At 45.9% G+C, this 25,789-nt stretch overlaps 1 protein-coding gene across 1 annotated transcript; it reads left to right on the forward strand.

Moving 5' to 3' along the window:
* Positions 1–9,408: 9,408 nt before the first annotated feature.
* On the forward strand, positions 9,409–12,558 carry LOC142912357 (uncharacterized; the record flags this gene model as incomplete). The annotated part of the gene is made up of 1 exon (XM_076060526.1): positions 9,409–12,558. A coding segment is annotated over one exon (1,398 nt), but the record flags the coding sequence as incomplete, so codon positions are not given.
* Positions 12,559–25,789: the final 13,231 nt, after the last annotated feature.

Raw genomic sequence — 25,789 nt, forward strand, 5'->3', positions numbered from 1 at the left:
CCCCCTACCATCCTGGTGAGCTCCTGTTCCTCCTCTTCCTCCTCGGTGGACAGACTTGCGATGGTGCGCTCCCGTCCCAGTCCTCGGAGCTGTGCGCGTTTGCTAGAAATTCTTTCACATTTGCGCGCGCGCTCGACAAGGGCATCAAAGGAGAGGCGCGTACAGTTCACGTCTGGCTGCCACCACGCCGTGCGCATTAAGTATCGCTGGATCTTCTCTGTGGCCAGCTCCTCAATCGCTTCCGTGGTGTGCCTCGGGCGTGCGATCTTTGTTAGCTCACGCACATCCTCGGCATAATCGCGCAGGTCCTCGCCGGGTTGGCGACGGCGTGCCTCTAAGGCCGCTTTTGCCTCCTCCTCATCGCGCGTACCGAAGCGCAGATCAAGTCGGCGCATCAGCTCCTCTAGCTGTGTCTGCGCGCTTGCGGGTAGGGCTTCCACAAAATCGGCTGCCCGCCCATCCAGATTCATATTAAGTTGACGTAGCGTCTGCGCGTCCGTCCACCCATTAATTTCCTTAGCCCCTAGGACGTTGCGGGCAAATGCTCTCCACGAAGGTGTACCCCGGCCAGTGAATATATGCCTTATTTTCGCGTGGGGTAACGCGGGGGTTCGTACCGCTTCTGACACCATATTGTTAGGGTCGCCGGCCCCCGGGATCTCCCCTGCCTGCGACCCTGTCCGCGAAGTACCGACGCTCCCAGACTCTCCACTAGTGTGGGAGCTGCCGCCGCCGCACTCCTCCCCTGGCGGGGAAAGGTCGTCGCGCTCCTGTTCCCCCCCCGGTGCCGTCCCCCCCCGAGTCCGGGTCTGCTGCCGGTGGGACATCCCACTCGACCCCCCTGGGACCCGCTAGCGCTTCGCCGGCACCCAAACGCGACGCTCCCCGCCCGCGCAGTCCCACGCACCAATCACACGCGGGTAACAGGGGGTCAAAGGTCGGAGGGTAAGCGACGTCGTTCGTGCTCACTCCGACGCTTGGGGGGATTGGTTTAAACGGGTTTAAAGGGCTATGCGATGGGCATGCGTGCGAGACGGGTATCCGCTCGCAACGCAGGAGTCCGCAGCCGACGGTTCGTAGCGCACACAATCCACGCGGCGCCGCTCCACACACGCGGCGACCACCGAGAACAGCAAGCGAACCCACGCTTCCACTCTCTTTCCACACCCTCGCAAAAACCACCACACCAGCCTGTTATGTAACGACCACCGCGACAGCAAGCGCACCCACGCTTCCGCAATAACCACACCAGTCTGTTACGTAACGACCACCGCGACAGCAAGCGCACCCACGCTTCCACAAAAACCACACCAGTCCGTTATGTAACCGCCGACGATTTATTCCACCACGTCGGCGAGCCCTTATTTAACCGAGTCAGTCGGGATCAGCGGGGCAGGACCGATCTATCTCTCGATAGTCGGCACTACACTCTACCTGTCCTTCTCCCCTTTACCCTCTCCGGTTTTGCTCTTAAGCTAAGTCCCAACTCCCTCTCTCTCTTACTCACGGTTCGTCGTCACTGCTGTCTGGTCCTCGCGGCGCGTCGATACGTCCCACGGACGTTCGCGCGGCTGGACTCGGGAGTTCACGGGCCTGGGCTTGACTCGAGTAGCCAGAGACCCTTTTTCCTTCGCCCTGACCCGCTTTATTCTTTCTACATCAAAGGGGCTACCTGGTGCCGACTCGCGGGCCAATCAGCTCGCTGGGATCACCCGCCAATCGGTAGGCCCATCTGTATCCCAGCATCCCCTGGGCCGTTGCTTTCAGCGACGTCCGCATCTAAATTTACCTGCTCAGCGACCCTCCAGCCAGAGGGCGACCCTGCTTTCCCGCCGCTCGTGGCTCTGCCCTCCTACCTGCCTGCTGACCCGTGTGTGTTGTGTGTGCTGTCTACCCGCGGTGGCTCGGCAGCCCCGTCGCGACCATGTAATTACAACCAAAGTCACGGCGCCGCGGTGGGTGTTAGCGTCGGGGGAGACCGTCCAATTCCCTGGCTGCAGGAAACCGTGAAGATTATCCCTTTACGAGGGCTTCTGGGTGAAAACCTGTCGGCCAGGGTGTCTCCCCACGCGCTCTAATGGTGGGGGGGAGTGCGTGCGTGTGTGTTCCGGTGGGGGGGGGGGTGGGGAGGTGGTGGGGTGGAGCAATGTCGGCCTCGCCGCTCGGAGCGGCGAGATCGCAGGTGGGCCACCCGCCGATCGGCTCCGTGGCGGCGGCATCACAACTACTCACACAGAGAGACCCACACACTACTCACACAGAGACCCACACACTACTCACACAGAGACCCACACACTACTCACACAGATACCCACACACTACTCACACAGATACCCACAAGTGTTTCGAGTACTCGGCCCCGCTTGAACGTCGAAGCTCAGTGGGCATTGCCTAGTGAAGTCAAAAGAGTCGAGTTTAGTCGATGGCCTTTAGTGGGAGTAGCGTTGAGAGGGGGCATCGTCTCAAGTGGGGTAGCGGCGCTGTTTGCTACTCACGGTCAAGGGGCAGGGCGAAGGGGTTGTGACGGTCGCCCAGCACAACGACCAGCAAGGCCACTAAACGGGTGGTGGTGTGGAAAGTCTCCATTGGGGGGGGGGGTGGCAGATGGTCGGCCTGGCGGCTTCCTTCACTTGGCTAGGAGGGGTGAAGGGGAGGGAGTAGGAGGAGCAGTGGGAATGATATTTATTTAGACTGCAAGAGGAGGAATCCAAAGCGCTACGAAGCTCTTTTTTTCACAGATGTCCAGTTGTGGCGCTGAGTCAGAACATGACAACAAACACAAAACAAAAACACGGCGTGAGTGCAGAGTTACAGGAAGAGTAAAACAAATCACTCAAAAAATATATATACTAATAAAACTAACCAATGTTTAATCTTGCCACGCGAAGCACACCACCGTGCTACATAGCTCTTTTTAAGAAGAGACATTGGCCCATAAACGGTGGGCTGATATCAAGTGGACATTCAGGGCAAAATACTCTAAACGTGTGGCGTTTATGAATGTGCAGGAGAAAAAACCGGAGGACTCTGGGAGAGAAATCCACGCGGCTGCGGGGCGCAAGAAACGTCAACTCCAAAGATAGAGCAGGGAGTGTCAGAGTCGGTATCAAACCCCACGACCTCCTGTACACCAGGTGACAACCATGCCGGGTTAAAGACCTCCTCCTTCACAACGGGACAATTGGATGCATGCCTAAGGCTCCCTCACTGATGGACACGTTCCTCCTGCGTTGAGCAAAATATTTAGGTTCTCATCGTTTCGCAGAGGCTGCATTTTTTGCCACCGCAGAAAACGAACGTTGGGGGAAACGCCTCCTCGCATTGGACTCTTTGTTTTTTTTTTGCTAAAGTCACGTAGGTAAAAAAATCTATAAAATAAATAAGTGGAAAAAAACTCAATTAAAATCACGACGTTTCGGAGGCAGCAGCACAAGCTTCCGTCTTGAGGTGGAAACCGTCACGGCAAAATTGCTGCATCAGGTGAAGAGAACTCTAAGACACCCGAGATTGTATACAGGTTAAGGGGGGGGGAGATAAGAAGGGCCGTGGGGGGGGGCTAATGTTAAGCCGCCTTCTGTTATGCTGCAGGGGGTTGGGGACGGAGAGATGGCCGTGTGCAGGTTGAAGAGCGTTACACACGTGAACCAGAGGCAGGAGGCAGTAGTTAAGCTGACAAACTGGTTGCCTTGCAGAGTATACTGCTGTAAACTATAAGGCTGCTAAAGTTTAACTTGGGTTTAACTTGATTTTTTTTAACCTCCGCGGCTTTACCGAAAAAAATCCAAAGAGTATGAATCCTTGCACATCGCGAGAGCTTCAAATCTAGCGCCTCACATCGTGTTAGTTTGGCACCGATGTTCGTGCTGATGTTTTAAACTAGATCAATAAAACAACATTGATTACAGCCCCAGCTCAGGTTTTTTTTCCCATCAATGAAACAGCCCCTGGAGTGAGAGCACCTTCCAGGATAGAAACCAACACTGCCGCACGTCTGTCCAAGAGCTGTGTAAAAAAACAATTGAGTTGAAAAAAATGTCAAGCCGACAGGGAAAGGGGCTCCTGGCAACTGTGACCACCAGCCAGGTCGATGTATTGGTAATGAGAATGTGCAATTTTTTTAATCCTTGGAAACACGGAGAATGAATAAAACGAGATATTCTTAGCTCTTTCGGTAAAGTCACGTTGAAGGGAAACAATAAAATATATAAAATATATATAAAACAATAAAAATTCTCACGACGTTTCGACCATAACACAAACGGTTGTCATCAGGTTGAAACGTCGCGAGAATTTTTATTGTTTTATATACATTTTATTATTTAATTGTTTCCCTTCAACGTGACTTTACCGAAAGAGCTAAGAATATGAATTACTGCAGTCACGAAAGCTTCACATCAAGATTCAAAACGAGATACTCGCAGAGTTTACGCTTCTGAATGTGCACTTGTTCAAGCGATTCACTCGGGTCTAAGAGGCAGATGCACGTTAAATTATTGGGCGGCACTTTGTAAGCTCCTAAGGTAGACAAAGCGAGCTTGAACACGACGCGCTCGAGTGAAGTCTTTGAGCGACGCATAGTTCATAGTTCATTTATTTGGTATAGCCCTGTGAGCCATTCGGCTCTTGAATCGGGTGCAACCGCAACAAACAAAAAACATGAACAAGAAAACATCTTAAAGTGATTATGTGACTGTGCAAACAGAAAATACAGGAAAAAAATATCAAAATATTCCTGAAATAGCACCGTACACCAACGCTGTGTGCAAAAATCCCAGTGGGATGCAAGTCAAATAACAACAACAACCACAAGACAACTAAGATTAAAGCCATCAGTCTAACTCCGTACTACAATAAACAAAAACATGGCCAAAACAAAAAAAACTTTTCGAAATCACCAAAATAAAAGCCATAAATCCAATGTAACAGTGATCATAGGGACTGTGACCGAATTTTTTACAATAAACTACATAAATTATAACACCAAAATCTAGAGCCATAATTTAGGCCACTGAATAGCAGTGGCAGCTAGGGTTGTACAACTCCTCTAGAGCACATTGACACGCGTGCATTGCAAATAATTCAAGTTTAAAACACGCAGCAAAGATTCGTTACAAAAGCCTAGCGGCAGCCTTCACGCATCCTTTGGAAGCTTGCTAACCCACAACATAACCTAGAGACCATCTTTCAGGTCTCTATGGAGACCATCGCATGACAGCGGCATCTGTAGCCGGCCAAAGTGCCGCCTCGGCCGGCTGGGCAATCTAGCCGAGACCGGTGACACTCCCGGAATAGGCCTCAACGCGGCACTCACCAGCGCAACGCTGCGTAGGTGTCGGGGGGGGGGGGGTCTTGAGCTATATCCTCCTTCGTGGTGAGGTTATAAACAAAACAATGTCCTCGTGTGGTCGTGGTGGAGGAGGAGATTCGACGTTCCGTGCCTCGAATCACGGGCAGGCGACTCGGCGGGGCTGTTATCACGTGAGGCCTTAGCAGGGCACTTTTATAAATCGTAGTGCGGATAGGCGAACACGCAGTGCGAGCGAGGCTCAGATTCTGTAGAATTGATAAACACTGCCCATAGACTCAACACTGCCCATAGACTCAGCACTGCCCATAGACTCAACACTGCCCATAGACTCAGCACTGCCCATAGACTCAGCACTGCCCATAGACTCAACACTGCCCATAGACTCAACACTGCACCATAGACTCAACACTACACCATAATAGACTCAGCACTGCCCATAGACTCAACACTGCCCGTAGACTCAACACTGCCCGTAGACTCAACACTGCCCATATACTCAACACTGCACCATAGACTCAACACTGCCCGTAGACTCAACACTGCCCATAGACTCAACACTGCCCATAGACTCAACACTGCCCATAGACTCAACACTGCCCCATAGACTCACCACTGTGATCTCTACATTGGGTCAAACTTAACATCTCTTAATGTTCGACTGCTTGTGCACCAGATCTTATTTATTCACGATGTACTTACGAAAAATTCCGCAGACTACCTACTGGATCTCCTCTCTGTTTCAAAGAACAAATTTGACCTCAGGTCTTCGCTCATTTACCAGCTTTACATTCCATATTGCCGTACAAAAACTGGAGGAAGGGCCTTTGCTATTCATGACCCCAGGGTCTGGAATGCTATTGCCAATAAACTGCAACTTGAATCACTACCTATGAGATCTTCACTCAAAACTGCTCTAGAGGAGTTGTACACCCCTAGCTGCCACTGCTATTCAGTGGCCTAAAATATGGCTCTAGATTTTGGTGTTATAATTTATTTATGTAGTTTATTGTAAAAAATTCGGTCACACTCCCTATGATCACTGTTACATTGCATTTATGGCTTTTATTTTGGTGATTTCGAAAAGTTTTTTTGGTTTTGGCCATGTTAATGTTTATTGTAGTACGGAGTTAGACTGATGGCCTTAATCTTAGTTGTATTGTGGTTGTTGTTGTTATTTGACTTGCATCCCACTGGGATTTTTGCACACAGAGTTGGTGTACGGTGCTATTTCAGGAATATTTTGATATTTTTTTCCTGTATTTTCTGTTTGCACAGTCAAATAATCACTTTAAGATGTTTTCTTGTTCATGTTTTTTGTTTGTTGCGGTTGCACCCGATTCAAGAGCCGAATGGCTCACAGGGCTATACCAAATAAATGAACTAATGAACTAAAATGAACTAATATCGAAAGTACATTAACATAATTTATTCATACTATAATTTATTTATTTACGGAGACGCTCATTGTGGGAGGAGCGTGTCTCGCACCCCGAAAGTGACGTCATGTCACCTGCTTCCGCGTGACGTCACGAGATAACAGGAAGCTATCGCTTCCTGCACTGAAATCCGAGGTGAGAAATTCTCATTGCGATTGTGGTTGTTGTGGTGGTGGTTGTGGTGGTGGTTGTTGTTGTTTACCAAGGTAGAGCCTCTCTCTCGTAGGGATGTCAGTTGAGTAGCAGCGAGCGTGGGAATCGATGTCCAGGTTGGAACTTTACAACGCGGGGCCTAGCCACGCGGGGCCTTGCCTCCTGCCCTCGCCTGATTGCGTTCACTTTAATTATCTCGCTTAAGTTTAATTTGTCTTCACCCGGCTCGCCACTTTGTAACTTTGTTTTATTGTAAATATTCACGCAGTTTTTATTTTCTTTTGTTAGCAGGCCAAGCCCGCTTGAGCTGCTATACCGCTCTTGTTATCAGAAGCGACCTGCCCACAACAACACAAGGTGAGGCTTTGTCAACGTGTGTGAATGTTTTGACTTAAAACTTTGGTGACTGCAGGAATTAATATTCTTGGTTCTTTCGGTAAAGTCACGTAGATGGAAAATAAAATTAAAATAACAGATAATAATTTTTCTTTCTTTAAATGAAGCAAAACACCCCACAACGTTTCTATGGCAACATTAATGTTGAAGATGCGAGGGCTTACAGGAATATTTATGACATTTGCCCTCTCATTGCGTGCCATGACAGTGCTGTTTGCACAGTCACACATAGTCACTGTAAGATGATTTTCTTGGTCGTGTTTTTGTTTTGTTGCTTGTTGTGGTTGCACCCGATTCAAGAGCCGAATGGCTCACGGGACTATAACCAAAATAAATCAAACTGAAAATCAAAAAACTGAAACCGCGTGATGAATTTTGGGAAAGTTTTTCACTGCATCTCCAAATATATATAAGGCAAAGTTGTGATTGTGTGTGTCTGTTCAAAATGTTTAGTGTACTTCCCGACATGCAACAAACTGGAAATTTACCATGTGGGTACTTTCCAGACTGTACACCATACAAACATTATACAAATACACTTTTGTGGTTTTTTTTTGGGGGGGGGGAGCTCAATAATGTATAGATTTTTTGCACGGCTAGTGAGCTGTGACGTCAAATCTGTCACGTGACCCGCGCATGTGGAAGCGTCACGCATTGTAGTGTAGCGGTTAGCGTTGTCTGTGTGTGTGTCTGTGTGCGTGTGTCTGTGTGTGTATCTGTGTCTGTGTGTGTGTCTGTGTGTGTATGTGTCTGTGTGTGTCTGTGTGTGTCTGTGTGTGTGTGTCTGTGTGTGTGTCTGTGTGTGTGTGTGTGTGGAAGCGTAACGCATTGTAGTGTATCGGTTAGCGCTACGCCGCGCTATGAACCCGGCGATCCGAGTTCGATTCCCGCTCACGGCCACCACCGGTGACGATTATTTGAACCGCTTCTGGGCCTCCCCTAGGTCGACTCAGCCTCAAACGAGTAACTGTTGTGGTGTGAACATCGCCACTGGGGAGACAAAGGCGGCCGGACGTGGTGGATCCAAGTCCCGGGTGAAGCCGGGTAGTACAGCTAGTCGTGAATGCATGAATGAATATAGACGTGTAAGTCACGTGTGACTGTATATATTCATTCCTCCATGGCTCGATACTGACGTGTAGATGGTGTGGATATTCTTATTTTCTGTCTGCAGCTGACGCTGGTCTGATGGAGCAAAGGCAGTCAGCGCAGCAGCTCGGTACGACAAGTCAACAATGCGACCAGCGTGCATACAGCACGGATCGGACTGGAAATTTGACACAGCACCAGAGAACTCACACAGGAGAGAAACCCTTCAAGTGCACTGTGTGTGACAAGGCATTTGCATGGCCATCAGTTCTTGAGACACACCAGAGAACACACACAGGAGAGAAACCCTTCAAGTGCACTGTGTGTGGGAAGGCATTTTCACAGTCATCTGCTTTTAAAATACACCAGAGAACACACACGGGAGAGAAACCCTTCAGGTGCAGTGTGTGTGGGAAGACATTTTCAGATTCATCTACTCTTAAAAAACACCAGAGAACACACACGGGAGAGAAATTCTTCAAGTGCAGTGTGTGTAGGAAGGCATTTTCAGATTCATTTGCTCTTAAAACACACCAGAGAACACACACCGGAGAGAAACCCTTAAAGTGCAATGTGTGTGGGAAGGCATTTTCAGATTCATCTCATCTTCAAAGACACCAGAGAACACACACGAGAGAGAAACCCTTCAAGTGCAGTGTGTGTGTGAAGACATTTTCACAGTCATTTGCTCTTAAAAAACACCAGAGAACACACACGGGAGAGAAACCCTTCAAATACACTGTGTGTGGGAAGACTTTTTCAGATTCATCTACTCTTAAAACACACCAGAGAACACACACGGGAGAGAAACTCTTCAAGTGCACTGTGTGTGGGAAGGCATTTTCAGATTCATCTACTCTTAAAAAACACCAGAGAACACACACGGGAGAGAAACCCTTCAGGTGCAGTGTGTGTCAGAAGACATTTTCAGGTTCATTTGCTCTTAAAACACACCAGAGAACACACACGGGAGAGAAACCCTTCAGGTGCAGTGTGTGTGGGAAGACATTTTCATGGTCATCTGCTCTTAAAACACACCAGAGAACACACACGGGAGAGAAACCCTTCAGGTGCAGTGTGTGTCGGAAGACATTTTCAGGTTCATTTGCTCTTAAAACACACCAGAGAACACACACGGGAGAGAAACCCTTCAAGTGCAGTGTGTGTGGGAAGGCATTTTCAGATTCATCTCATCTTCAAAGACACCAGAGAACGCACACGGGAGAGAAACCCTTCAAGTGCAGTGTGTGTGGGAAGGCATTTTCAGATTCGTCTCATCTTCAAAGACACCAGAGAACACACACGGGAGAGAAACCCTTCAAGTGCAGTGTGTGTGGAAAGGCATTTTCAGATTCATCTACTCTTAAAAAACACCAGAGAACACACACGGGAGAGAAACCCTTCAGGTGCAGTGTGTGTGGGAAGACATTTTCATGGTCATCTGCTCTTAAAACACACCAGAGAACACACACGGGAGAGAAACCCTTCAGGTGCAGTGTGTGTCGGAAGACATTTTCAGGTTCATTTGCTCTTAAAACACACCAGAGAACACACACGGGAGAGAAACCCTTCAAGTGCAGTGTGTGTGGGAAGGCATTTTCAGATTCATCTCATCTTCAAAGACACCAAAGAACGCACACGGGAGAGAAACCCTTCAAGTGCAGTGTGTGTGGGAAGACATTTTCAGATTCATTTGCTCTTAAAACACACCAGAGAACACACACGGGAGAGAAACCCTTCAAGTGCAGTGTGTGTGGAAAGGCATTTTCACAGTCATTTGCTCTTCAAAGACACCAGAGAACACACACGGGAGAGAAACCCTTCAAATGCACTGTGTGTGGGAAGACTTTTTCAGTTTCATCTGCTCTTAAAACACACCAGAGAATACACACGGGAGAGAAACCCTTCAAGTGCAGTGTGTGTGGGAAGGCATTTTCACGGTCATCTGCTCTTAAAACACACCAGAGAACACACACGGGAGAGAAACCCTTCAAGTGCAGTGTGTGTGGGAAGGCATTTTCACGGTCATCTGTTCTAAAAAAACACCAGAGAACACACATGGGAGAGAAACCCTTCAAGTGCAGTGTGTGTGGGAAGGCATTTGCAAATTCATCAAATCTTCAAGTACACCAGAGAACACAGAAGCATCAGAAGATCCACAAGCAGTGGAGTCTGAAATCAGCTTGTGAAAGTCAAAGTGCCGCAAATAGCCCATCCCTCATGAAACAGGAACCGGAAGAAAATCCCAGCTTGGACACTTTTAAAGGTATCGAGGTGAAATATGAAGAGGTGATGGTGAAATGTGAAGAAGTGATGGTGAAGAGCGAAGAAGTGAAGGTAAAATGTGAAGATGAAGATTCAACTCCAAAATGGGACCTGCACATCGATGGAGGCAACGTGAAGCAGGAGGAGAATTCTGACTGAGGCAGAGCGAGGCAACTCCCAGCAGTTTGTGGAAGTGGAGGTGTGGGTGGACGTGATCCTAAACAACACAAAGACAAGTGGAGACCCGGTAGATGTGTAAGCCAGAGACGATGTCACTACAATAGATGCACCTTTGTCACAGGCCTTTAATGACAAGAATGTGAAGTTGAACACTCATTTCCTAGGTTCAACCTGCAGAGTAAGAGCGGCCAGTCTTTGTGGACCTGTGGGTTGGGTAGATCTCTAACCAGGAGCGAGAGACAAGCCCCCAAGCATTCACTATATTATAATAATTGCATTTACACGGTGCTTGCTTAACCGCCTCAGCAACTCGGAGTTTTGTATCTCGTCTGAAGCACTCGAAGAGCATCCCCAAGTAGCAGCTGCCCCTGTGTGGCACAAGGTGGTGGCCCTGCACCAGCTTGCACGTGGACAAGAGCCTGTCAGTAGGGGGCGATGATTGATGCGTAATCTCAGTTGTGTAGTTTGTAGGCAATCTTGATTCGAAGCTTTCGTGACTGCAGGAATCCACACTCTTGAGTTATTTCGGTAAAGTCACCACGTGGGTAGAAACATAACAGATCACGGCGTTTAGATCACAACACAAGCAATCGTCATCAGGTGGGACAGCCACAGCAAGAGAAACTGCTGAAGTAGTAGGCGCCTACTCCAGTAGTTTCTTCTTGCTGCTGTGCTTGTCCCACCTGATGACGATTGCTTGTGTTGCCATCAAAACGCGGTGATCTATTATTTGTAGGTAATGTTTAGAATTTGCTACATTTTGACCCAGACGCCAGCATGCAACGGCCTACTCGTTTTGAATGCCACAATAGTACGTTGTACATACACTTTTGATTTAAAGCTTTCGTGACTGCAGGGATTCATATTCTTGTTTTTTTTGGTAAAGTCACGTAGAAGGGAAACAATAAAATAATAAAAATATAAAACAATAGAATTATATTCTACATGACTACCGAAAGAACCAAGATTATGTACATACACTGTTAAGCAGACGGTGCGTATTTTTAAAAATAGCTTCTTGTTAATACGATGTAACCTGATGCATATTTCACTGCAGTAATTCAATTTTGTTAATATGCCTGTCAATAATTAAGAATGAATACTTGTCTGATTGTGCGTGTACATGTAACATTTTTTCTATGAGTGTCAAACATTGATTAAGTGTTCAAATCTAGATTAAGTGATGTTAGGACAAAGTGTGTGTGTTTGAAAGTAACCTGTACAGATATCTCAAGTGAGACACGTTGTTCTTGTGATACAGGTCAAAGGGTACTTTTGTGTTTCACGAAGCGTCGGCCTCTGCAGCAACTCATTGTCTTTGAAATAGGGAGCACGCTCGGATCATTCATCAGTTACAAGGCATATCACTTGAAAGTTACATGTAGCGGAGGAGGTACATTCTCTACAACACGAATTGTAGTTTTGTCTTACGTGTTGACGTAGATTTTGTCTAACTGGGACTAGAAGTGCTCCATGCTGATTCACGTCTGGATGTTCGTACCTATCGGTTGAAGCAAACCCCACTGCTGTTGTTGAGACGCTGTGCACCAATAATGGTCCAACACATTGACGGCCTTTAGGCCAGGAAAGTCGCAACATTTGCACACGAAGGACGCATTCATGCAAGCACCCCATGCTCCGTTTTGAAGTTTTAAAATGAAACATCTTTGAATTGTGTTGTGTTTTGAATTAGATGATTTTATTTCTTCATTAAAAGCTTGTATAAATTTACATCTGGAAGACTTCATTGAAAAGGACATTTCGTGTGAATTTTCTCTCGTCATTAAGTAGATGGCCTTGCCGGGGGTTCGGTTGGATGCGGACACACACAGTGTACACACACAGTGTACACACACACAGTGTATACACACATAGTGTACACACAGTGTACACACACACAGTGTATACACACATAGTGTACACACACAGTGTACACACACACAGTGTACACACACACAGTATACACAGTGTACACACACAGTGTATACACACAGTGTACACACACAGTGTACACACACAGTGTATACACAATAATGTCCACGTTGTTGTAGCTGAGCCCACGCACCCAAGGGAGGGAGCAATGGAAAATGAATCTAAATCAACTTAAACTCCAACCCCGCTCTGTGACGTCACCACTCAGCATTACTTCATCGGTGTGAAACGCCAGGGGGAGGTGTACCTCGCTAGTGACGTCATGTCACCCAGTTATTCCACCACGCTCTTGAACACGACGTCACATACGCTGGGGTCACTGCCGATATCGGTCCAGTGTCACTCCTTATATGGGCAAAGCCACGCCCAGTGACTGGCGGCTCATTAACATAATGTGTTCGTTAAAGCCGTCGCGAGTTTATTGCCACGGGTTCAGCACTCACGACATTTGGGCGGAACATTAACATAATTTATTCATTTTCTAATTTATTTAGTTACAGAGACGCTCATTGTGGGAGGAGCGTGTCTCGTACCCCGGATGTGACGTCACGTCACCTGCTGCTGCGTGACGTCACGAGGTAACAGGAAGCTATCGCTTCCTGCACTGGAATCCGAGGTGAGAAATTCTCATCGTTGTGGTTGTGGTGGTTGTTGTGGTGGTTGTTGTTTACCAAGGTAGAGCCTCGCTCTCTCGTAGGGATGTCAGTTGAGTAGCAGCGAGCATGGGAATCGATGTCCAGGTTGGAACTTTACAACGCGGGGCCTAGCCACGCGGGGCCTTGCCTCCTGCCCTCGCCTGATTGCGTTTACTTTAATAATCTCGCTTAAGTTTAATTTGTCTTCACCCGGCTCGCCACTTTGTAACTTTGTTTTATTGTAAATATTCACGCAGTTTTATTTTCTTTTGTTAGCAGGCCAAGCCCGCTTGAGCTGCTATACCGCTCTTGTTATCAGAAGCGACCTGCCCACAACAACACAAGGTGAGGCTTTGTCAACGTGTGTGAATGTTTTGACTTAAAACTTTGGTGACTGCAGGAATTAATATTCTTGGTTCTTTCGGTAAAGTCACGTAGATAGGAAATAAAATTAAAATAACATAATGAAAATAAATGAAAATTGTAAATAAAGTAAATAAACTCACTTTTTGATCGCAGCACAAGTGGCCTTTATTTAATGTAATTGCATTATCAGTTATTGTTATTTTCTATCTACGTAACTTTACCGAAAGAAACAAGAATACGTGTGTCAATGTCTATCGGTCAAAGACGATAGACGGAGAGACGCGCAAACTCCAAATATACAGCAGGCGTCAGGGTTGTGATCGAACGCACGACTCCCTGTATACCAGGTGAGGTAGTTAACATCTCACCAGTTAGCCTCGGCTATGTTAATTAATCCTCAATTAATTACTTGGTGGAGTGAGGAAGCATTCATGCCAAGCAGATGAAGGTGGCCAGGCGTGATTCTAGACACGCCACCGCCTGTTTACCCAGTGACGGTGTACAGTTTTTTTTTTAGTAACGTCTATTAACTCTGTTGAACACGGAGGTTATAGCGTAACAGTAGTTTACTTTTGTTTTCCTCTGGAACTCTTTATATGAAGGAAACAGGAAGTCAACACAGCACACACATTCAGCTGAAGTCGGAACTGTTCATCCCAGCATTCAAGGACATCTGAGCCTGGATTCACACCTCTAAGTTGTGATTGAACATTAATTTATGCATTTCTGCCTAACACAAATAGTATTGTTTTCAACACCCTTTGCTATGTCAGCTGAATTTAGCTCTCATAAAAAAATGAATGGGTGAACATTCATTTTGAAGATACGAGGGCTTCCAGGCATATTTATAACCATTTGCCCTCTCATTCTGTGCCATCACAGCCCTGTGATGAATTTGGGAAACGTTTTTATTACATCCTGAATATATGAATAAGTATAGACGTGTAAGTCACATGTGACTATATATGCATTCCTCTGTGCCTCGATACTGTCGTGTAGATGGTGTGGATATTATTTTTTTCTGTCTGCAGCTGACGATTCCTCTGACGCTTCCTCCGCAGAATTGGTCTGATGGAGCAAATGCACTCAGCGCAGCTCGGTATGACAAGTCAACAATGCGACCAACGTGCGTACAGCTCGGATCGGACTGGAAATTTGACACGGCACCAGAGAACTCACACACAAGAGAAACCCTTCAAGTGCACTTTGTGTGGGAAGGCATTTACTTGGCCATCTGTTCTTCAGACCCACCAGAGAACACACACAGGAGAGAAACCCTTCAAGTGCACTGTGTGTGGGAAGGCATTTTCACAGTCATCTGTTGTTAAAAAACACCAGAGAACACACACGGGAGAGAAACCCTTCAGGTGTACTCTGTGCGGGAAGGCGTTTGCACAGTCATCACATCTTCAAGTACACCAGAGAACACACACGGGAGAGAAACCCTTCAAGTGCAGTGTGTGTGGGAAGGCATTTGCACGGCCATTAGTTCTTCAGACCCACCAAAGAACACACACAGGAGAGAAACCCTTCAAGTGCATCGTGTGTGGGAAGGCATTTGCATGCCCATCAGTTCTTAAAAAACACCAGAGAACACACAAAGGAGAGAAACCCTTCAAGTGCACTGTGTGTGGGAACGCATTTTCAGATTCATGTAATCTTGTAACACACCAGAGAACACACACGGGAGTGAAACCCTTCAGGTGTATGATGTGCGGGAAGGCGTTTGCACATTCATCAAATCTGCAAAGACACCAGAGTACACACACGGGAGAGAAACCATTCAAGTGCACTGTGTGTGGGAAGGAATTTTCACGGTCATCTGCTCTTAAAAAACACCAGAGAACACACACAGGAGAGAAACCCTTCAGGTGCTTTTTGTGCGGGATGATGTTTTCGCAGTCACCACATCTTCAAGTACACCAGAGAACACACATGGGAGAGAAACCCTTCAGGTGCACTCTGCAGGAAGGCGTTTGCACATTCATAAAATCTTCAAGTACACCAGAGAACACAAAAGCATCAGAAGATCTGTAAGGAGTGGAGTCTGAAATCAGCTTGTGAAAGTCAAAGTGCCACAATAAGCCCATCCCTCGTGAAACACAAACCGGAAACAATCCCAGCTTTAACACTTTTAAAGTATCGAGGTGAAATATGAAGAGGTGATGGTGAAGAGGGAAGAAGTGATGGTGAATAGCGAAGAAGTGAAGGTGAAATGTGAAGATGAAGATTCAACTCCAAAATCGTACCTTCACATTGATGGAGGCAACGTGAAGCAGGAGGAGAATTCTGACTGTGTGGCAGAGCGAGGCAACTCCCAGCAGTTTGTGGAAGTGGAGGTGTGGGTGGACTTGTTCCTAGACAATACAAAGTCAAGTGGAGACCCGGTAGATGTGTAAGCCAGAGACGATGTCGCTCCAATAGATGCACCTTTGTCACAGGCCTTTAATGACAAGAATGTGAAGTTGAACACTCAGTTCCTAGGTTCATCCTGCAGAGTAAGGGCGGCTAATCTTTGTGGGCCCGTGGGTTGGATAGATCTCTAACCAGGAACGAGAGACAATAAACCCCCAAGCATTCACTATGTTATCATAATAATTGCATTTACACGGTGCTTGCTTAACCGCCTCAGCAACTCGGGAGTTTTGTATCTCGTCTGAAGCACTCGAAGAGCATCCCCAAGTAGCAGCTGCCCCTGTGTGGCACAAGGTGGTGGCCCTGCACCGGCCTGCATGTGGACAAGAGCCTGTCAGTAGGGGGCGATGATTGATGCGTCATCTCAGTTGTGTAGTTTGTAGGTAATGTTTAGAATTTGCTACATTTTCACTCAGACGCCAGCATGCAATGGCCTACTCGTTTTGAATGACACAATAGTATGTTTTACATTCACTGTGAAGCAGACTGTGCAACTTTTTTTAAAAGCTTCTTGGTAATACGATGTAACGTGATGCAGTATATTTCACTGCAGTAATCCAATTTTGTTAATATGCCTGTCAATAATTTAGAATGTATGCTTGTCTGGTTTTGTGCATACTTGTAACATTTGATCTGTAAGGGTCAACCATTGAATAAGTGATGTTAGGACAAAGTGTGTGTGTGTGTTTGAAAGTAACCTGTACAGAGAACTCAGGTGAGACCCGTTGTTCTTGTGATACAGGTCAAACGGTGTTTTTGTGTCCCACGAAGCATCTGGAGCAACTCATTGTCTTTGAAATAGGTGGCACACTCGGATCATTCATCAGTTACAAGGCATACCACTTAAAAGTTACACGTATAGGAGGAGGTACATTCTCTACAACACGAATTGTAGTTTTGTCTTACGTGTTGAGGCCACGTGATGTGTCGAAGGCTCTCTGCCAGCTCACAGGACGGACCCAAGTTGCCATGTGCTCAATAAGATGACTGACAGAGGCACCACTGCACCGGCTTGGTGTGGCCGACGCTCCGCTCGTTGTCGTGAGCGTCGCTCATCCGCCCTCCGTTGTTACTGGAGGGCGACTGCCTCCAATTGCCCAGCAGCGTGCTTCACGAGCCTCCTCCACAGAGGCCGATCTTGACACCGCTGGTACCGGTCATCGGCAAGTCCACTCAGCTTCACATCCTCCTGTACAGCATCAGTCCATACATCTTTAAGAGGGTTATCGAAATGCCATGCTACAGACAGATGGGCAGATATGAACGAACAGAGCTAATGCATTAACATCTCAACCTTGGTTGGAAAGTGTTAAAAAGGAATGTCTTATTTGACCTGAACTGCATATTGTTTGTTGCAGTGGTGTGTAAAACTAATTATTACTGGCAAAGACTAATTAGAGAATCCATTGAAATTGAGAGGAACAAGAATAACTTTAATCGCTCTGACAGCTACCGGCTTAGTGCGGCCTGGAAGCATATTATTAAATAATACACATTACATTTTGATTTAAAGAATTACTAATCTACAACTCATTACTAATCATAACCAATGACTGATTACTAATCGATTATATAATTACAATACCCCCCCCTCCGCCTCTAATCACTGCACCTGATATGAGTTAAGTGATGACGTCACCCTGCTGATCTATATAAAACCGGGAGCAAGCGAGGGCTTTACCATTCTGGCGAATTGCCCGATGATGCTGGATGTATTTACCAGCGAAACGTCGTACTCAAACTGTAAATGTGGATTCACTCTTCAACACACCGGTGGGCTAAAGTAGTGAATTATTTGTCTTTTGTCAACGTGACACTTTTTTTATTTGCTGATTGGCCGTGTCGGGTGGTGGAGGGTTACAACACATTTATAAATAAACGCGATCTAACCCAAAAACCTTTATTATGAATTGTTTGATTTGAGTTAAGGACAATAAAAAAACTAATACAGAGATCGTGCACTCACATCAGTCTGGGATAACGCGTGAGAGGACCTCCTGTAATACTTTGATCTTACCAGATACGGAGACAAATTGGCATTAATGCAGATTTGAGGCTATGCGGATGACTTTGAACCCAATGCACCCTTCAATGGTAATGGACATAATAGAGACATGCTTTGTTCACTTTTCTAAACCCATGCTTTTAAAATAATCTCAAGCAATTTTCTCTGCCAGTCATGTTGCCTGATCTTATTGCACTCACACACAAAGATCCCCCATATAGCCTTAACAGACTGTAGGGGCAAGTGCTGTTAGCGAGCACCTATGAAGGCCGGAACAGTACACGAGGGGGTAGGTGGCCAGCACAACGCCCGACCGCCTTTGTCTCTCTAGTGGCCATGTTTACACACCGTACCAGGTACTCACACACTCACACACAAAGATCCCCCGTATAGCCTTCAACAGACTGCTGGGGCAAGTGCTGTTGGTGAGCTCCTATAAACGCCGGCACGCACGGCACTCGAGGGGGAGAGTGGCCAACACCGCACCGGGCCGCCTTTGTCTCCCCTGGTATTTACACACCACACTAGGAAGTCATTCAAGACTACATCGGTGTAGGGAAAACCCAGGACTGGTTTAAATATCTGCCACTGTTGTGTGTCATGAGCAGGAATCCAATTTGGGTCACCGGGTTACGGAGTGCAGTGCTATAGCCACTAAATTACCGCTCCCCACTCGTACACAACAACAAGAACAAAGATCCCCGGTAGAGCATTAACAGACTCTAGGGGCAAGTGCTGTTAGCGAGCACTTATGAAGGCTGGCACGGCACACGGGGTGGGTAGCCAGCACCGCGCCCGGCCGCCTTTGTATCCCGAGTGGCGATGCTCACATCACACTGGGTACTCATCTTTAGGCTGAGTCGACCTAGGGAAGGCCCAGGACCGGTTCAGATAATCGTCACTGGCGGTGTTGGCCGTGAGCGGGAAACGAACCCGGGTCTCCGGGTTCGTAGCGCAGCGTAGCGCTAACCGCTGCCCTACCGCTCGTACAAAGATATGTTTAAACACGCGCACGCAAATACACATTCTGTTTGACTAACACTTCTTTCAAACCGTACGTAACCAAACATTTCCGTTGTAGAGTTTCTGGATAATGTTTGGAATTTCCACAATTTTGACCGTGACACCAACATGCAATGTGCGTTGTGAGTGACACAATACTCTGTTTTACATCCGCTGTGAAGCAGAACAGCGCATATTGTGGTGAATGTTACTGGGGTAGCCAGATGTGCCTGTCGGATTTGAACTTTGAACCTCTGCAACAAATAGAGAATGCGCTACCATATTCCTGTTTCTTCCGGTAAAGTCACGTAGATAGAAAACAAAAAATAAACAAAATAAAAGATTAAAAAATGAAAAAATGTAATACAAATAACAAATAAAAATAATACATTTAAAAAAATTAATTGATGATAAGATGCCATGGGTCTACTGACTCAGATGACTGGCCAATGCACCGCCTTTGCCCTCCACTACACACACACATACATACACACACAGTGTGTGTGTATGTACAGACACACACAGTGTGTACGTACACACACACCGTGTGTGTACGTACACACACAGTGTATACACAATAATGTCCACGTTGTTGTTGCTGAGCTCACGCACCCAAGGGAGGGGGCAATGGAAAATGAAGCTAAATCAACTTAAACTCCATCCCCACTCTGTGACGTCACCACTTCGCATGACCTCATCGGCATGAAGTGCCAGCGGGAGGTGTACCTCGCTAGTGACGTCATGTCACCAAGGTATTCACACTCCCCCAACCCCGTCCACAGCGCTCTTGAGCGTGACGTCACCTCCGCTTGGGTCACTGCCGATATCAACCCAGTGGCAATCCTTATTTGGGCAAAGCTACTCCCAGTGACTGGCGGTTCATTAACATAATGTGTCCGTTGAAGCCGTCGAGAGTTTATTGCGACGGGTTCAGCAGCCACGCCCCATCCCTCGACATATGGGCCGGGCTCATTTACATAATTTATTCAGTTACGGAGCTGCTCATGGGAGGGGCGTGTCTCCTACCCTGGAAGTGACGTCATGTTACCTGCTACCACGTGATGTCGCGAGGTAACAGGAGGCTGCCGATCCGCGCTTGCACTGAAATCCGAGGTGAGAAATTCTCATGGTGGTAGTGGTTGTTGTTTACCAAGGTAGAGCCTCTCTCTCCCTCTCGTAGGGATGTCAGTTGAGTAGCAGCGAGCATGGGAATCGATGTCCAGGTTGGAACTTTACAACGCGGGGCCTAGCCACGCGGGGCCTTGCCTCCTGCCCTCGCCTGATTGCATTCACTTTAATTATCTCGCTTAAGTTTAATTTGTCTTCACCCGGCTCGCTACTTTGTAACTTTGTTTTATTGTAAATATTCACGCAGTTTTTATTTTCTTTTGTTAGGCCAAGCCCGCTTGAGCTGCTATACCGCTCTTGTTATCAGAAGCGACCTGCCCACAACAACACAAGGTGGGGCTTTGTCAACGTGTGTGAATGTTTTGACTTAAAACTTTGGTGACTGCAGGAATTAATATTCTTGGTTCGTTCGGTGAAGTCACGTAGATAGAAAATAAAATAAAAAATAACAGATAATAATTTTTCTTTTTTTAAATGAAGCAAAAAACCCCACAACGTGTCTATGGCAACATTAATGTTGAAGATGCGAGGGCTTACAGGAATATTTATGACATTTGCCCTCTCATTGCGTGCCATGACAGTGCTGTTTGCACAGTCACACATAGTCACTGTAAGATGTTTTTCTTGGTCGTGTTTTTGTTTTTTTGCTTGTTGTGGTTGCACCCGATTCAAGAGCCGAATGGCTCACGGGACTATAACCAAAATAAATCAAACTGAAAATAAAAAAACTGAAACCGTGTGATGAATTTTGGGAAAGTTTTTCACTGCATCTCCAAATATATATAAAAGGCAAAGTTGTGATTGTGTGTGTTGTCTGTTCAAAATGTTTAGTGTACTTCCTGACATGCAACAAACTGGAAATTTGTCATGTGGGTACTTTCCAGACTGTACACCGTGCAAACATTATACAAATACACTTTTGGTTTTTATTGGGGGGGGGGAGCTCAATAATGTATAGATTTTTTGCACGGCAAGTGAGCTGTGACGTCAAATCTGTCACGTGACCCTCGCATGTGGAAGAGTAACGCATTGTAGTGTAGCGGTTAGCGTTGTCTGTGTGTTTGTGTCTGTGTGTGTCTGTGTGTCTGTGTGTGTGTCTGTGTGTGTCTGTGTGTGTGTGGAAAAGTAACGCATTGTAGTGTAGCGGTTAGCGCTACGCTACGCTACAAACCCGGCGACCCGAGTTCGATTCCCGCTCACGGCCACCACCGGCGACGATTATTTAAACCGCTTCTGGGCCTCCCCTACGTCGACTCAGCCTCAAACGAGTAACTGTTGTGGTGTGAACATCGCCACTGGGGAGACATAGGCGGCCGGACGTGGTGGATCAAAGTCCCGGGCGAAGCCGGGTAGTACAGCTAGTCGTGAATATATGAATGAATATAGACGTGTAAGTCACGTGTGACTGTATATAGTAATTCCTCCATGGCTGGATTCTGACGTGTAGATGGTGTGGATAATCTATATTTCTGTCTGCAGCTGACGCTGGTCTGATGGAGCAAAGGCCCTCAGCACACCAGCGCGGTACTACAATTCAACAATGCGACCAGCGTGCATACAGCACGGATCGGACTGGAAATTTGACACAGCACCAGAGAACTCACACAGGAGAGAAACCCTTCAAGTGCACTGTGTGTAACAAGCCATTTGCATGGCCATCAGTTGTTGAGGCCCACCAGAGAACACACACAGGAGAGAAACCCTTCAAGTGCACTGTGTGTGGGAAGGCATTTTCACAGTCATCTACTCTTAAAAAACACCAGAGAACACACACGGGAGAGAAACCCTTCAAGTGCACTGTGTGTGGGAAGACTTTTTCAGATTCATCTACTCTTAAAACACACCAGAGAACACACACGGGAGAGAAACCCTTCAAGTGCACTGTGTGTGGGAAGGCATTTGCACAGTCATCTGTTCTTAAAAAACACCAGAGAACACACACGGGAGAGAAACCCTTCAAGTGCACTGTGTGTGGGAAGACATTTTCAGATTCATCTGCTCTTAAAACACACCAGAGAACACACACGGGAGAGAAACCCTTCAGGTGCAGTGTGTGTGGGAAGACATTTTCAGATTCATCTACTCTTAAAAAACACCAGAGAACACACACGGGAGAGAAACCCTTTAGGTGCAGTGTGTGTGGGAAGGCATTTTCACAGTCATCTGCTGTTAAAACACACCAGAGAACACACACGGGAGAGAAACCTTTCAAGTGCAGTGTGTGTGGGAAGACATTTTCAGATTCATCTGCTCTTAAAACACACCAGAGTACACACACGGGAGAGAAACCCTTCAGGTGCAGTGTGTGTGGGAAGACATTTTCAGATTCATCTACTCTTAAAACACACCAGAGAACACACACGGGAGAGAAACCCTTTAGGTGCAGTGTGTGTGGGAAGGCATTTTCACAGTCATCTGCTCTTAAAACACACCAGAGAACACACACGGGAGAGAAACCTTTCAAGTGCAGTGTGTGTGGGAAGACATTTTCAGATTCATCTGCTCTTAAAACACACCAGAGTACACACACGGGAGAGAAACCCTTCAAGTGCAGTGTGTGCGGGAAGGCATTTGCACATTCATCAAATCTTCAAGTACACCAGAGAACACAGAAGCATCAGAAGATCCACAAGGAGCGGAGTCAGAGTCTGAAATCAGCTTGTGAAAGTCAAAGTGCCGCAATGAGCCCATCCCTCATGAAACACGAACCGGAAGAAAATCCCAGCTTGGACACTTGTAAAGGTATCGAGGTGAAATGTGAAGAGGTGATGGTGAAATGTGAAGAAATGATGGTGAAGAGTGAAGAAGTGATGGTGAAGAGCGAAGAAGTGATGGTGAAGAGCGAAGAAGTGATGGTGAAATGTGAAGAAGTGATGGTGAAGAGTGAAGAAGTGAAGGTGAAATGTGAAGAAGTGATGGTGAAGAGCGAAGAAGTGAAGGTAAAATGTGAAGATGAAGATTCAACTCCAAAATGGGACCTTCACATCGATGGAGGCAACGTGAAGCAGGAGGAGAATTCTGACTGTGAGGCAGAGCGAGGCAACTCCCAGCAGTTTGTGGAAGTGGAGGTGTGGGTGGACTTCTTCCGAGACAATACAAAGTCAAGTGGAGACCCGTTAGATGTGTAAGCTTGAGACAATGTCGCTCCAATAGATGCACCTTTGTCATAGGCCTTTAATTACAAGAATGTAATTAGTTGTAATGTGTGTTAGTGATTATATGCTATGTTAGTAATCCGTTAATTAGTATGTGTTTCCCCTATAAGGAATTGTAATGTGCATTAATATTCTTAGCTTCCTCGGCAAAGCCACGCCAAAGGGAAACAACAAAACAACACACATAGATATTCTATTATTTTATTGCTTCCCCCCCAACGTGACTCCACCGAAAGAGCCAAGAACATGAATCACTGCAGTCACGAAAGCTTTAAATCAAAGTGTAATGTGTATTATTTAATAATACGCTTCCAGGCCGCACTAAGCCTGTAGCTGTCAGAGCGATTAAAGTTATTCTTATTCCTCTCAATTTCAATGGATTCTCTAATTAGTCTTTCCCAGTAATAATTAGTTTTACACAACACTGCAACATTGTCAAAATCAATTGAGTGTCCTTGTTGACAAGCATGTTCTGCCACTGCCGACAGTTGTGTTTGAGATAATTTAATATTTCTCTGATGTTCTTTTAGTCTTACGCTGATGTTACATCCCGTCTGTCCAATGTAGCATCTGCCACATAAACAATCCGATATACACCTGTTGATAATTTAGGTAATGCTTCTTTAGTGCAAGATACTAGTTTTTGAATTTTGTGTACTGTACCAAATCTTACTGTAATGTTTTGCTTTTGCAAAACACGGACTAATTTGTCAGTTACTCCTGAGATATATGGAATTTTTATTGTTTTAACAATCTGGTCGCTTTCAGCAGTATTGCTTTGCGATCGTGATTTGGCATTCAGTGCTCTGTTAATTTGAGCATTATTGTAGCCATTCTGTCGTAGTGCGTCTTTAACGTGTTTAATCTCTCTCACTAGACTCTCACCATCTGACACTGTTTTAGCCCGATGTATGAGCGTCTTGATAAGAGAGGATTTCTGAGCTGGATGATGATGTGATTCTGCATTCAGATAGGCATCAGTGTGCGTTTGCTTTCTGTAAACGCTGTGTGTTATTTTACCGTTTAGGCCATGTCCAAGCAAAATATCTAGGAATGGGAGTGTGTTATTCACCTCCATTTCCATGGTGAACTGGATGGCCGGGTTTTGTGCATTGAGATGATTTAGAAAATCATTAAGTGTATCTTTACCATGTGGCCAGACAACCAAAGTGTCATCCACATATCTAAACCAAAAGGATGGTTTTAATGTGCTCGAGGCAAGTGCTCTTATTTCAAAGTTTTCCATGTACAAATTTGCTATAGCAGGGGATAATGGAGAACCCATTGCTGCTCCTTACTTTTGTTTAAAGAAATCCCCTCTCCATAAGAAGTAAGTGTTATTTAAACAATGGGCAGCAAGTTTCGGAATATCTTTTGGTAAACTGGTATTCTTTACTAGTGTATCAAGTAATTTAAGCGATTCGTCCACTGGAACCTTAGTGAATAGAGAAATCACATCAAAACTTACCAGAATATCATCAGGAGTAAGTTTAATATCTTTAATCACATTCACAAGATGTTCTGAATTTTTTATGAATGAAGATGTCCTACCGATGTAGGGCTGTATTTGTTTGGTTATATATTTTGCTAATTGATATGTGGAAGAGCCAATTGTACTGACTATGGGTCGTAATGGGATGCCGATTTTATGAATCTTTGGTAGCCCATAGAGTCTAAGTGGTTTTGAGGCCCTTGGCTTAATTTGGTATTGCTCATTTTTAGGGATTAATGAATTTGCAATTATTGCAGTGGTCTTACATTCTAAAGTATTAGTTGGATCTCGTTTAATTTTAATGAGGTACTTTCCTCTAGTAAATTTCTAATTTTATTATCATCGGCTCGTGACATCACTACAGTAGTGCGGCCTTTATCAGCTGCTAGGATTTGGATATCCTTGTTTACACGCAGCTCTATTAAGGCTTTTGCCTCGTTAGAGCTAATATTTACTTTTGGAACTTTGCTATTCTCAATTATTTTAGCAACCTCATGTCTAGTCATATCTGCCTCATTATGTTGAAGGAGTCTAACTGCTGATTCTACCTCAGTAATTATCTCATCCACTGGAATTGTGCGTGGGGTAATGGCAAAGTTAAGGCCTTTAGAAAGGACAGAGACCATGTCACCGGTTAATACAGTGTTAGTCAAGTTCAGTACGGTTTTGTTTTTTAAATTTTTGGTTTTTAGTAGGGATTTGTTTATTATGTAGTCTAGAAAATGTATTAATTGGGTTAGTTTTTGTTAGTTGAAACACATTATCAGCCGATTGTTGTGTTATGTTATCGATTATATTCCAATAATGCATAGATACACTATTGCTTATATCT

The sequence above is a fragment of the Petromyzon marinus genome, unplaced genomic scaffold (assembly GCF_048934315.1).
Source record: "Petromyzon marinus isolate PM22_M1 ecotype Great Lakes invasive population unplaced genomic scaffold, UKy_Petmar_22M1.pri1.0 PM_G_Scaffold_2, whole genome shotgun sequence".
Classification (NCBI taxonomy): domain Eukaryota; kingdom Metazoa; phylum Chordata; class Hyperoartia; order Petromyzontiformes; family Petromyzontidae; genus Petromyzon; species Petromyzon marinus.